This window comes from Rutidosis leptorrhynchoides, chromosome 8 (assembly GCF_046630445.1).
Source record: "Rutidosis leptorrhynchoides isolate AG116_Rl617_1_P2 chromosome 8, CSIRO_AGI_Rlap_v1, whole genome shotgun sequence".
NCBI classification, from domain to species: Eukaryota; Viridiplantae; Streptophyta; class Magnoliopsida; order Asterales; family Asteraceae; genus Rutidosis; species Rutidosis leptorrhynchoides.
The window spans coordinates 368068857-368083903 of NC_092340.1; the positions used below are offsets into that span (position 1 = coordinate 368068857).

General features: G+C 33.8%; 1 protein-coding gene and 1 long non-coding RNA gene across 8 annotated transcripts; both read left to right on the forward strand.

The window, feature by feature from the left end:
- Window positions 1-247: 247 nt before the first annotated feature.
- On the forward strand, window positions 248-1512 carry LOC139864722 (uncharacterized). Its single transcript, XM_071853294.1, has 3 exons — window positions 248-416; window positions 756-1088; window positions 1181-1512. Exons 1-3 carry the CDS (start codon window positions 248-250, stop codon window positions 1510-1512), a joined length of 834 nt encoding a protein of 277 aa, XP_071709395.1.
- Window positions 1513-4274: 2762 nt separating this feature from the next.
- On the forward strand, window positions 4275-8399 carry LOC139861499 (uncharacterized). 7 transcript variants are annotated; one of them, XR_011763781.1, is made up of 9 exons: window positions 4348-4419; window positions 4859-5044; window positions 5451-5738; window positions 5892-5949; window positions 6183-6259; window positions 6351-6406; window positions 7046-7677; window positions 7800-8066; window positions 8178-8399. It is a non-coding gene; the product is annotated as an uncharacterized lncRNA (long non-coding RNA). The 7 variants fall into 7 exon arrangements; XR_011763786.1 differs by lacking the exon at window positions 8178-8399 and adding an exon at window positions 6704-6780 and having other exon boundaries at window positions 7800-8171; XR_011763783.1 differs by lacking the exon at window positions 8178-8399 and having other exon boundaries at window positions 7046-7109; window positions 7587-7677; window positions 7800-8171.
- The last annotated feature ends 6648 nt before the right edge of the window (window positions 8400-15047 follow it).

Sequence of the window (15047 nt, forward strand, 5' to 3'; positions counted from 1 at the left end):
CCCTCGGCCGCCCTCAATTCTCTCACCTCGGTCCGTGCTTGTGTATGTCGTATGTATGAGATTTTGAGGACGGGAATAAATGCAATTTAATGATTTATATTTATTTTTCAAATGGCATTATAGCCGTTGGTACCTTTTTTTTTCCAACCCCCACTATATATACCTCTATACCATTATACTATCACTTCATAAATATCTACTTTTATATCACAATATTTATTCTATTCCATTAAAAATGCCTAAAAAAATGGTTAGTCTTACGAAAGATGCGTTGGATATTGCAAGTTCTAATTTCAATATCGTCGCACTCGATCTACTTGATAAGATAGATAAAGATGAAGAGGAAGAAATCGTTCAACCAATTCCAAAGGCGCCTAGAAGATTTATTCATAGAGACCGAGAGGGAACCGCGATGCGTTTATAGAATGATTATTTTTTCGAGAATCCCACTTTCCCCGGAGATTATTTTCATCGCCATTATAGGATGAGTCGACCATTGTTTATACGCATATGCCAAGGTATAATGAATTACTCTCAAGAACCTATTCCCGATTATTTTTTATATTTTCATCAAAAGTGGGATGCTACCGGGTTGTTGGGTTTTAATATTTTCCAAAAATGTACATCCGTGATACGCCAATTAGCATACGGTACTGCACCTGATGCTTTTGATGAGTACTTACATATGGGCCAACAAACATCATACGACTGTTTGAATAATTTTTTTAAAAGCGTGATTCACTTGTACGGTTCAGAGTATATGAGAAAACCGACTCCACAAGACGTAGCACGCCTTGTATCCGCACATGCGGAATTACATGGTTTTCCGGGAATGTTGGGTAGTCTAGATTGTATGCATTGGGCATGGAAAAATTGCCCATATAAATATAAAGGTCATTATACTAGAGGCGATCATGGTTATCCAACAATCATGTTAGAAGCTGTGGCATCTTATGATTTATGGATTTGGCACGCTTATTTTGGACCTGATGGTTCAAACAACGACATCAATGTCCTTAATCAATTTGATTTATTTAACGAGTTACTTCAAGACACGGCTCCACCGTGTAATTTTTCGGTTAGTGGATGTAACTTCAATAAAGGTTACTACATAACTGATGGGATATATCCGGATTGGGCGACATTAAGTCTTTCAAAAGTCCGCCTGACCCTAAATCAGCAAAATTTAAAAAGTATCAAGAAGCTGCTCAGAAAGATATTGAACGGGCATTCGGTGTGCTTCAAGGTCGATGGCAAATAATAAAAAACCCGTGCCGACAATTTTATGTCGAAAGAATCCGAAGAATTATGCACGCTAGTGTTATATTGCATAATATGATCACCGAAGACAATGGACGTGCAATGTGTTCACTTGAAGAGAATTACAAGCCAGCTCGTCATCCAAATCGCTCAATCGAGGAAAGGGTTCAAGCGCACATGCGCATTAATAAAGAATTGCGAGATTCGTCCATTCATCATCTACTACGACAAAAGCTCATCGAACACATTTGAAATCTTTCGGCTAATTTCCGTGTTCGGCACGTTCCACATGCCCGAGCCGCTCCAGAAGCTGGAACTTCCAACACCGCCGAAGATGTCGAAGAAAACGAGGACGAAAGCGAGGATGAAAGCGAGGATGAAAATGAAAATGAAGACGTGGACTTGGACGAAGATGACGCATAGTTTCATAGTTTTTAGTTAATGTAACTTTTGATTATTTCTTTTTTTAAAATAAATGTAACCGTATTAATGTTATTTAATAAAAGTGTTGTTCAAAAAAATATATTCGAAAGAATAGATTTTAATAATTATATTCGAAATAATAATAATAATAATAATAATAATAATAATAATAATAATAATAATAATAATAATAATAATGTGTGGCCATGTGATGGGGATGAAGGATGTCATGGTTGGTAGTGGTGTGTGATGGAGAGGAAGTGAAAAATAAATGGAGAGAGAAAGCTGATGTGGCCGTGTGTCTTGGGGAGGAAGTACGTCATGGTTGGGAGTGGTCTTAAACAATTATTCTTTTGAGTTAAGAGCCCGCGGTGTTGAGAAATTTTAAAGGTTCTTTTGAGTGTCCTTGATGTTTGACAAATTTTATCATCCAATATTGACAAAAGAATTCTTAATATTTAATTTAATATTTAATATATGTATTAAATGTTAGTTTCTTTGTTTTAAAGTACATAGGAAATAGTATATACATATATTTTTAATTCTAGTTGAAGTTTGTAAACATGATTATTGTCCAGGGTTTAAATCGGAAACTTATAATCATATCATCATTATATTTTTGTTCCCGTTTTTTTTGTTCCCGTTGTACAGCAAGAATTCTTAATATTTAATTTTTATCTGACACCTAATTTTTGATTTAATTTTGATATATAGTACTGTATGTAAGTTTAGTGTATATAGGGAGTAATTTATATATACATAAATTACCGTAAAGGGTGTCAACGCCTGATTGGCCCTTACCTCACGTTAACAGTAACTTCTATTAGTGCCCAAATTCATTTCCTACCCGACCCATTTTCTTACAAACCCTAATTTTCCTTATTTGGTCGTCTCTGTCCACCGAATTCTCACATTCCACACCCTTCTTCTTCTTCTTCCTCACTCCCTACCCTTTTCTTCAAACTCAGTTGTCCCATCAAAGGACTCCCTACTCTCCCACAACAACATCCTCTACAACATCTTCCCCGCCTGTAACTATCAGAGTCGCAATCAATGTCATCGTCTTCGCTGTTGTGATGACCCGAAAATTTTTGACTTATTTAAACCAATTCTCTATACGATTTATTATTTTAACACGTTAAACAAAGTCTGTTAGATTGAGTCTCAAAATTTTAGAACTGTTTCATATATACAATTACCTTTGACTACTCTCGACGATTCATGAACAATTATATGTATGTATATATATATATATATGTACAAGTAAAAACGATTTTCCTACAGTAAAACCCTATTTGCTACAGTAAAAATTACTTTGCTACAGTAAAACACAATTTGCTACAGTAAAACACTATTTGCTACAGTGAAATCGTATTTTGCTACAGTGCTACAGTGAAACACTATTTGCTACAGTAACACTATTTGCTACAGTACACACTATTTGCTACAGTAAACACTATTTGCTACAGTACACTATTTGATGTCGACGAACTAGCAAACAAAAACAGAAAAGGCGGCCATGCGATCGCATGGCTAAAACACTGAAAACTCATGCGATCGCATGAGCTACAGTAAATCGAAAGGTACTATAAAAGGTCAGTTTTGCTCGACGAATTTTTCATAATAATTTATGTACGTAAATTTTATATTTATAATTATAATTATAATTTTAATTTTAAGTTTAATAATAATAAAGTATATTCGAGGGTATTTTTAATTCGGGTTTCAAACCGTTTTAAAATAAGGAAATATTGGGTATTGTTCGGGGTATTGTTCTTGAATCCAAGACCAACCATACAGTCGTCTACCATCATTACGTCTACGCAATTTGCCTACAATATTGAATCGCAATATTGAACTGTGAGTTATAGTCTCCCTTTTTAAATACTTTAAATATTTTTGGGCTGAGAATACATGCAATTTATTTTAAACGCAATAAGACACAAGTACATACAAAATTCTACACTGAGTTAAACCGAAAATCCCTTAGCTTTGGTAACTAGTAGCTGCCAGTACATAGGATATGGACTGGTGGGCGCGAATAATTGTATATGGATCCATATGGCTTGACATCCCCGTCCGAGCTAGAGCGCTAGCCTTTTAACGGACGTATGTTATTTGAGTTTAAGACACGTTGGTTTGCGCGTATTAAAAACGAATGGGGTAATTATCACTATAGCGTTAAGTTTAGTTACCAGGGTGCTCTGTTACGTAGAATCTATTGATAAACTTTTGATGAAATCTTGTGGTCTATCTTTATATATGTTTATGACTCGAGCAATTAAACCTATAACTCACCAACACCCGTGTTGACTTTTTAGCATGTTTTATTCTCAGGTCCTTAGAATGCTTCCGCTGTGATGTGCTTGTTGCCTGCATGGAGTCTCTCATGCTTTGTACAAAGTTTATTGCATTCAAAATAAAACTGCGTTGTGTAATAAATAATTGGACTGTGATGTCAACCTGTAAATTAAAGACTTATGTATTTCGGGGTTTTGCTTATACCTAAGCACTCGCCCACATGTTTATAACTTTCTATGTAGAAAGTCACTTATTTTAATGAATGCAATATTTTATCAAAACGTATCATATAGAGGTCAAAACCTCACTGTGGAATCAATGATTAACGTGCCGCGTCAATAGCGATTTTGACGGGTCGTTACAGCTGTCGTCTCTTTCCCCTATTTATTGATTGAATAACATATGCATTCTTTGATTTAACGGTATGGTTGAAAGGTTAGGGTTTTCATTGATGTATTAATGTTTTCTTTTCCGCTTCTGGTCCTCCGTTCTGAGTGTCAATTTAGGGTTTGTCAAAATGTGAATTTAGAGTTTTGCGTTTTTTTAGTTCATGGCTGATTATTAGAGTATATTGACTAATTAATTTTTTTTAGTAACTTTTCATGTTGTGCAAATTTACATTTTCAATTCAAATTCGAGACTGTTATTCTGTATTCTTTATGGTAGCATATTTAGTTGTTGTTATTCTCTTAGACTGTTTATAATGCATTATAATTGCTGGCGGTTGTAGCTTCTTTTGTTATTTCGAATGATGAATATAATCCAGATGATAATAAAGAAAGGGCCCAATTTTCATAAATAGTTTGTTAATGTTGTTTTTTTAAATGAGACAAATCTGTTATCTTTATTAAGTTTTTTTTTGTGTTTTATAAAGGTCCTGTTATTGAGAAGAAGACAAGTATTGGTAGTGGTGGGATCACGATAAGTAATAGTAGATCATAAGAAGAGTTATTTGCAGATGCAGGTACTGAATTTACAAAGAGCAGGGCAAGTGCAGGATCTACAAACAAAACTTTGGATAAAGATTTGCATTATTCCTTTACTGATGCTGATAATGATGGTGAGTATTTTATAATCACTTAAAATTTATTAATAGTTGTTATAATGGTATAGTTTTTAGCTAACTTGATGTAATTGTTAAGTCATTGGAATACAATAGTCTTGGAACTGAAGTCACTAAATGCTATCTTTTGTGAGATCCTTTTTAAGTCACCTTTAGCACAAAACAAAAGTGAGTCAAAGATTACTCGAACTGTGTTAAACCATTTTGGCCCATTCTATTTTTATAAACAAGTTTTCAATGTTTACCCATTTGACCTGTAAGAGGTCAAAAGTTATAAATTGTGAGGCAATAAGGAGTTTAGAGGTAGTGGAATGAGAACTACAAATGTGACGTAATTAATAATTGTGCACTTTGGTCAAAAGAATGATTGCATTGCTAATTCATGATGTTTGATTAATCTCAGTCATAAGGAAACTCATGGACATACAGAACCATTACTTACTCATTTTATGATGCTACTGTTAAAGAAAGTGGATGATGGTGAATGCATTTGAAGGGATATTTGCATATGTTAAGTTGTTTTATTTTATTACTACAATATAAATTGATTTGCTTTTGTGATGATCTTAGTATGGTGTGGTTTGTGCATCATATGATTTTGTTGTTTTTGTAGCTGATCTTTTGATGATTGTTGTTAGTTTCAATGAGAATTATAATGGATATGTGCACCAACAAGGCGTGATTGCAACTGGTGAGTTTTCCTATTTGTTTCAATTCGATTGTGTAACATCAATTTGTTTGTTTATTTGGACTTTATAACATTTATTTATCCACTTTGAGCACAAGTGGTAATTGTAGTACGTTTTGTGAGTTTTTTTAACAGTTTGAAGTTTGAACATTGAAGGTATATATTTTTGATAAATGTTGTCTATTTTATCCGGTCCTGGATTCTTCTACTAAGAGTAAGTATTTGTTGTTGTTATTGATTAAGGTTTTCTTTTGGTTTATGTGTTGATTGTGGGTTTAAAATAAGCAATGAAAGAATAATGAATAATACTCTATAGTAGCTAATGATTACATACATGATACTTTTCGTTTATATATCTCAAAGTATGAAACATGTAAATGTCGAAGCTATGGTCTTATAAAATAGGATGGCATGAAATCAATTTATGGCTTAATATTTTTCTTATAGGTTTACGTATACCCATGGGACCAAAGACATATCTTTGGGACTTCCGACTCATTTGGCGGATGTGCTTCGGTTATCTGGTGTGTGTTCAAAAATAAATTATTGACAAAGTTTTAATGTACTATTTATTGTCCAAATGTATGCCAATAAATTGGTGTCTCCAATTTTCAGATAAGTACATGAAGAATACTCTTACAATGGCTCACAACCAACGAGTGTTGATGCAGGTTAGATAATCATTTTCTAAATAATTTTTCTTATTTATCTTAATAATTTAAATTTATTATGGTGATGTATGTATCGATATACACATAGAGTTTTGAGTCGCAACTTATAGGTCTAGCAGTTGTTTCTCCAGATAATTTGTGTAATACAAGTGATAATGTACATGTTTTTGACATCTGAAGTTCGATATAAACATTTTACGTATACAAGTACATACATTAGAGGAACAAAACTGGCAAATATGTACAACGAACACATACTATTTATCTATCTGGTCGATGTTTTCTTTGTCAACGCAGAACTACAGACCATGAAGCTTTAACCAATATGAAGACCGAGTTTATGGAATTATAGGATTTTTTTTTAATGACAGACCGTAAGTTTTTTCCAGATAACCTTGATTTAACTATTTTCTAAACACTACATTTATAGGCAGTGTCTTACACTCTTACAGTTTGTCCAAGCATAAAGTTCAGACATTTAAACAAAGTGTTAAAGCTTACATTGAAACATCTAAAAACTTTAAAAAAAACAAACAATAGTAATAAATTCCAATAACATAACCTTCTGTTATTACTATCGTTTTAGCTTAATGTATTGTTACATAATGTTTTCTTTAATGGTTTGCTTTTTGTGTGTAGGTGTTAAGTTTTGACCCGTGTACAGAAACAAACACATTGATAAAGCCGCAATCACTTCTTTACGGTATTATTCAAACGATCGTTATATTCGTTATCATGGATGTTGTAAACATGGTTGAGTATGGTCTTATAGAGCGGTAGACCCACCTAAAATAATGAAGAATCTCATGGTCAACAACTTCTTAGAAAATATAATAGCTGGATTTGAAGGTTTCCTCTCTTTTGATAGATGTTTGACATTTACACTCCTTGAAACATTTCAAACTTTATAGCACATACAACCCGTTTAAGGACATATGCAGTAAACAACTCTATATATCATGAATTTTATGTAATTCGTGTCAACATCAAACACTAATATTGCAACTTGATTAATAACAGTTATAGATTATAATGATTGCTTCATATGTTATATAAATATTATTTGCTTTCGTACTTGCTCTATGTGTTTATTTTTTCTTTACATTTCATATTGTGCAAAGTCTTTCTTCCTTATGTTACTTCTTACTTTGTATCTTATAAACTGACACGGTTGTACAAGTTACCGTGTGAAATGAACAAGCCGTGAATTTTAACATGGAGGCTTTGTGCGTCTACATCATCTAATTATGCAGAAAATTTGGCACTTGAAGGTATGTTGACTAATTGAAAACTGTGTGTTCGTTTTTTGTACATAATAATTGAATTTTATTAACGCACACCTTATCCAACTAACTTTTGTGAACTAACTTATACTTTTGACGGTTTTTTGTAGTTGATTGAAGGAAAATTGTAGACTGTCATTCCAATTTGATGCACATCATAACCGAATTTATACGTGTGACATTTGTACTAACACATGTATTAGCAATTATGTACCAACAACAATGCAATATATGAAAGGGTCCGTCTTTTTAAAGAGAGAAAGATGGAACAGGAATAGGCTTAAGAGTGCAACGATTGCTTTTGTTTCAAACAACAGTACATGGATGAAAATCGGTTTATTCACCTGTTAACCAGTCTGTGAGACCCCAAGAGAATGGTAAGTGTGGTACGCTTTGTGTTTTTATGTTAATAACTAACTTTATATACAGTTTGTTATGGTTAAAAGTGATTATTTAACTTATAATTTTTATTTATCTAATGCTTTCAGTATGAAAGACTAGCGCAGCAATAACCGACATTTTGTAGAACCATATTATGCTCACAACAAACAATGTTGCCAAATCTTTTGTATCGAAGGTTTATATTGTGATTTCGATGACTTTCAGGCCGAAAAATGTGTAACCATATAGTAGCGTTAAAATAATACTAATCCGCTGCGAAGCGCGGACCACAAACCTAGTTATATAATAATTTACGGAGTAATATTGTATGTAGTATGTAAGTTGTATATACAGAGTAATATTATAATTTATTTAATTAATCTTCTATAATCTATATATGTAAATATCTATAGGCATATAATAAATTATAATTAACAATTAATTCAATTTAATAAGAAAATGACACCTAAACAAAAATCTTTTTAATTTATATAGATGTATAGATAGATATAGATAGATAGATAGATTGTAAATCCACAAATATTAGTTCCTTTATACGTATTTCATATATACAGGCATTCCTAACATTATTTCTAAAATTTAAAGGGATTTGTTAAGGAAATGAAAGGAAAGATACAACACCAATCACAAAATATTGCATTATTAATTAAATTACAAATTAAGGTATACTGGTAACACTAAAATACCTATGTTCACTTGCAAATTTTTTTTTTTTTGATTAAATCCAACTAATATATATAATATACTTATTATTAACGTATGAAAAAGGGATTATATATCAGGAGGTCACTCAAATTTATTGTTTTATGTTTTAGGCCACTCATATTTGAAAATGATTTTGTAAGCCACCTAAGTTTATCTTTTCATGTTTACAGACCGCTCTTATTTTAAAATGATTTTGTAGACAATTCAAGTTCGTGTGTTCTTTCATACGTACTAAATCTGACTAATATTTCATTAGAAATAAGTATAAAATAACACAAATAATGAAGCGTCTCTTAATTAACACTGTTTAATGACGATTAGTTCATGAAAAATACACGTGTATTTGCATTTTTTGTATTTCTGTGCAAAGAGTTTTTAGTCGGATTTGGTATATATGTAACAATATACGAATTTGAATGGCCTACGAATCACTTTAAAATATGGATGGCCTACAAATACGAAAATCATTTTCAAATACGAGTGGCCTACAAACATAATATAATGAACTTTTGTGGCATCCTATTAGCTGAAAGTGGTTGTATAGAGTTTTTGTTCAAAGAACATACCTATTACCATAAGACCGTTTTCTGGATGCAATCAATAATCGAGTAATACAGAAAAACGTTGTTGTCGAGTGAAGGAGGTTAGGGTTGTATTTATAGTGAAACCATAACCCTAGATTATCCCTTGATTCGTTTCTAGATCCTTCCGAATAACATCTATAAATAGTGGAGTTATAGTTAGAAAAGTATTATATTTAATTAAGCGTAATATTGCATCATATTGCTTTCGTGCGCGCCAAGCAAAGACTATACGCGCGCCTCATAATCAGACACATTTTAGTTATTTAAGACGTGCGCGTTGCACGTGATACGCACGAGCGCCATGCGCGTAGGTATGCGTATTATATATATATATATATATATATATATATATATATATATATATATATATATATATATATATATATATATATATATATATATATATATATTGTTGGAGGAGAATGTGGGTTTATGCTTAATGATCATACTAATCATAACTAGAGGTGATGGTAGACATCTTGACATAAATATACAAGTTCACTAATCCACACTTACTCTAGCAAAAGAGCAAAACCAAATAAAACTTAAAATGAAAAGATAAGCTTCACGGCCACGGTCCACCGCATGTCAGACCGTGGAACCCTGCACCCTGGTTTATGAAACTAGGAGTGCACGGTCGACTCCACGGTCAACCGTGGGTCGACCGCACAAGGTTCTATCCGAATTTTCTACAAATTTAGTTTGACCACTTCGGGGCTTCTATAATTTATGAAACTTGTTTAAACATGCTTAGAATAGTTACCTAATTCATATCCAAAAGAGTTTTGGTCACTAGAACGCTAATCATGGTTAATCACACCTAATGACACATTAATGACGATTTAACATTGATTAAGGATAACACATAATTGTTTCAGGAAAACATGTACTCTTAAAATATATTTAGACATACTTAGGATGGTCATCAAGTCCCAATCAAGAGTTGCTCCTTCATTGTACATGTGTTGGACATTAATGTATACTTATACATTAATTTTGCAAATGTCACTTTGCAAGTAAAACTTACATAGCCTTGGTTCAATGCTATCACTATATGTTTAATCCTAGATTAATTAGTGATATCGTACTAGGCATTACATGATTATTACTTGAGTACTTGCTATTAATACATGAGTATTATTTGACTATGTGCTAAATGCTAATTTGCTAAGTAGTTACTTAATTTATATGTATGAACTTTGTCTTGCTATGTGCTACAAGTTGGAAAACCATCAACTTGTATTTGGACTACTTCAATATATGCTTATGCTACTTGGATAATATTTAATGTGTCATAATCTAGTGATCTTAAAAGAATAAAGAATCATTAACACATAAGATTTGCTTAGGTCCACAAGTTTAAGAATGGTTTAGACTTGATTAACTTGATGTCTTATAACATGCTTAATTGATATTACTTGTTTCACTTGTTAAGACATCATGAACAAACTTAATTAATTCATAAACAAGCTTAAAGTTGAATATTAATGTGCTTTGTGATTAAGTGGGTTATTGTCATCAATAACATGTTGACCAACCAATAGGACTTTAGCAAATGTGTTAATTACAAACAAAAGATTATGACAAAACTGAGATTGCCTCAAATGATTATCATGACTTGTATCCAAGAATGTTAGACTTACCACTTTGAACATGACAAGTCACTATCAAGGCAATACATCCAAGGTAAATGAATACTTTACGCATATAGTACTTGTATAGGATGTTGGGTATCTTTTGCAGGTATTAAATGAAGTAAAGAGTCCAAAGATTCAAGTTTAAAACTGATCCAAACTGCTATACAACGAATAGAAGTTTTAGACTGGACCACGTACGGTCGACCCACAGTCGACCGTGGTCCAAGCCGCAGCAACGACTATATTTTTTTCTCTCCATATAAATAGCAAGACTTGGAGAACTTTTGTAACAACCCGACCTCGTTATACCAAAAGCACACCAAAAAAAAATTCTGGACTAGTACATCTGGACGGCGTCCAGCTTCCTGGACGGCGTCCAGTACTGAAGACTTGGACGACATCCAAACAATTGGGACGGCGTCCCAATGAACTGTCAGGTTCCGATCTCGGGTTCCAAATTACACGAGCGGAAATCCCGCTTCCCGATGCTTTTAAACGAAAACCTTTTCACAACATGTTATAATAAGTAAAACTAAGAGATTTTTATCATCAAAACGAGTTTTACAACACCGGGCCCAAAATGTCTTGTTTTACGAAATTCGTTCAAAATACAAGTTTCGACCATCATAGTTTAAGTTCCAAACGACACCTAGAGCACGGTGTTTGGGGTTAAACTACCCAATCTCTGTCATACTTCAAAAGCTAAACACCCAAAAGCATCCCCTATCAAAATAAGCGGGAGACCACTAATCCAACCGAATACCTTTGCCTTTGTCCACGCCGGAACCTAAAAAGGTAAACAACGAGAGGGTAAGCTAACGCTTAGTGAATGCAATGATTATACACATACATATATAATATACCTACTTGCAATCACTTACTCACATATCGCATACATGCTAGCAACATAATTAGCTTATAATCTCAAATACAAAGCTATTAACCTCCAATACCGCAAGCTAGCACAACAATAGCATATATATATAATCCGAACAATATAATACGCTACACTACAACACAATAACCATGGTTAACCATTCGTACAAGGAATGGTACTCAAATTTCCCATCGGTGTTCATAACAACCATTAGAGTACTTAACACGTTGTACACTAATCCCACGGGTGGCATCTTAACACGTCGATGCTTCACCCCGGGTGGAATCTTAACACATCGACACTTCACCCGTGATAGTTCTTGGAGTGGCATCTTAACACATCGATACTTCACTCCGAGTGGTGTCTTAACACGTAGACACTTCAATCTTCATATTGCTTGGGGTGTCATCTTAACACGTCGATACTTCACCCTGGATGGCGTCTTAACACGTCGACATTCATCCTTTACTTTCTTGGAGTGGCATCTTAGCACATCGATACTTCACTCCGGGTGGCATCTTAACACATCGACACTTCACCCCGGGTGGCGTCTTAACACATCGATACTTCACCCGTCATATTACTTTGAGTGGCGTCTTAGCACATCGACACTTCACTCGTCACGTGAACGTGGTGTCTTAGCACATCGACACTTCACATCTCACGCTACACAAATAAATACATTATATATCTACACATATAATTATTCCACTCACCTTAGAGCCTTTTGTGAAAGATAACCGAGCTTGCAACTTCAATGTAACGTACCTATTACATTTAGCACATAATCAATCACAACTCAAGTTGGTCAACCAACTCATTCAACATTCTAGAGTCTTTTTGACCCAAGGTGCAATTCCGACCCATTTGCACACTTAACCCTAATAATGGGTCAACCTCACCAAAACCCTATATCTAGTCATTTATGGTCTTAATACCCATATAATCACAAGGTTATCGCATTTTCATACTAGCAAGACAATTTAGGTCATCAAAGACACGTTTTACCCATTTCGAGGTTTACACACCCATTTGGGTCATCACATACCCAAATAACACCCAATTACATAACATCTAGGTGTGCTAGTAGTTAACTAACCAATTTAAGACTCATAAACTCATTTAGCATTTCAAAACCCTAGGTTAGTCATCTTTGAGTCCTCATGACCCAAACTTACCCAAAAACCCTCAAATCATTAATAAATGAGTTGTATGTTCATCTATAAACCAAACCCTAACCCTTAAACAATTAAGACTAGGAAATCAAGGTTAAGACTTACCACTAGAATCGAAATGTAGCTAGTGAGGATATGAACAGCCTTAATACTTGAGCTCTAACCCGAAACAATTTTCTTCCTATTCGATTTGAGCTTTCTCACACAAGAATCACTCTCTATCTCTATAATTTAAGTGGAAGAGGCGTGGTAGTTGAAAGTGGAGTGAATGAGGCTCCCCCAACTAATCTTGTGGTCTTAGATTCGTTCAATAAGTGAAAAGACCAAAATACCCATTTAAATATCTAAAACAAGTCAGCTGGCCCGCCAGACCATTTGGACGGCGTCTAAAGAGTCTGGAAGGCGTCCAGCCCTTCACACTGGGACGGCGTCCCATCCTTCTGGACGGCGTCCCAAACAACTGACGAAAACTGGTTCTTACAACTCTCCCCCACTTGAAACGGATTGCGTCCTCGCAATCCAAGCCGCATGACCAACTGTGATGACCCGTCCAAATCCCTTTGGACGAATACATCATTTATTGATTTCATAGTGAGGTTTTGACCTCTATATGATACGTTTTGTAAACATTTCATTCTTTTGAAAAGGCACACCATAAATGAATATCTAATTCCAAGGTCTTTAACATCTGATGATTTCTACATATAGACATTCACCGTAAATAATAGTTTACAATACTACATCCGTTGACAATGCAGTCAAAATAAGATACATGGTGATGATTTTGTGAATGCAAATTTTCTTGAATAAAGCATGTATGACTCCATGCACATAGCTTGTATAACATATAAGCAAACAGTGGAAGACTTCTAGAAACTTGAGAATAAACATGCTTAAAAGTGTCAACACAAAGGTTGGTGAGTTCATAGTTTTATTGTTTCGTATAATCTGTATATAAAGGTGAACCACAAGATTTCAGTTGTTTCATCCAGAAACGTTTATCAAAATATTCTACAAGATTGAGCACCCTGGTAACTAAACTTTAACGTCTATAATAAGTAACCCTGTTTTAACATACATGCAACCAACATGTACAATACACGCAAACCAACGTGTATTAACCTCAAATAGCATACGTCTGTTTTATAGTTCAGGCTAGGGTTTCTATACTTGGAACAGACGGGGATGTCAAGCCCTATGGATCCATATATAACTACTCGCGCCCACCGGTTCTTATAACCGGCAGCTACTAGTTAACAAAGCTAGGGATTTTCGGTTCAAACTCGGTGTAGAATTTAGTATGTACTTGTATCCATTGCGTTTAAAATAAATTGCATGTATTCTCAGCCCAAAAATATATATTGCAAAAGCAATTAAAAGGGAGCAAATGAAACTAACCTTAGCAGCATATAAAGTCGTTCACCAAAATGTGATCGAAACTCAGATTACCAAATAATCGTAGATCTCAACCTAGAGAACATATGTTGGTCAATAAATGTCTATTAAGCTAGGTCAGGTCATAGTGTATCACAATCCTAATGCTCGAGATCGACATACAAAAGTTATCCAAAGTCGTTTCAAACAGTCAATTTTGACTATAGTTCAACAAAACGAGACGTGCCTTATATAAGGATTCATTTACTCAGTTGGTAATATTCAAAAATCCAATTTATCAATCTTACAAACAAGTTGTTTAAATATTAATTGCAGATTCAAAAGCAATTCCAATTAACGTCAATCATAATTCAGTTGACCATATCTTTTAATTCGTTCATCGAAATTACTCGATTTCTAAATGAAAAGTTATTGATTTTTCGCCAGCTTTCCAAAAACATGTATATCATATACGATTTACCAGTAATATATGTATTTAATTCGTGATTCATTATAAGCTGTTTAACGACGAAATTTAGCATACAATCATGCATAAATATATATACTCGAGCACTAGACATGGATACACATTTAATATATAAAA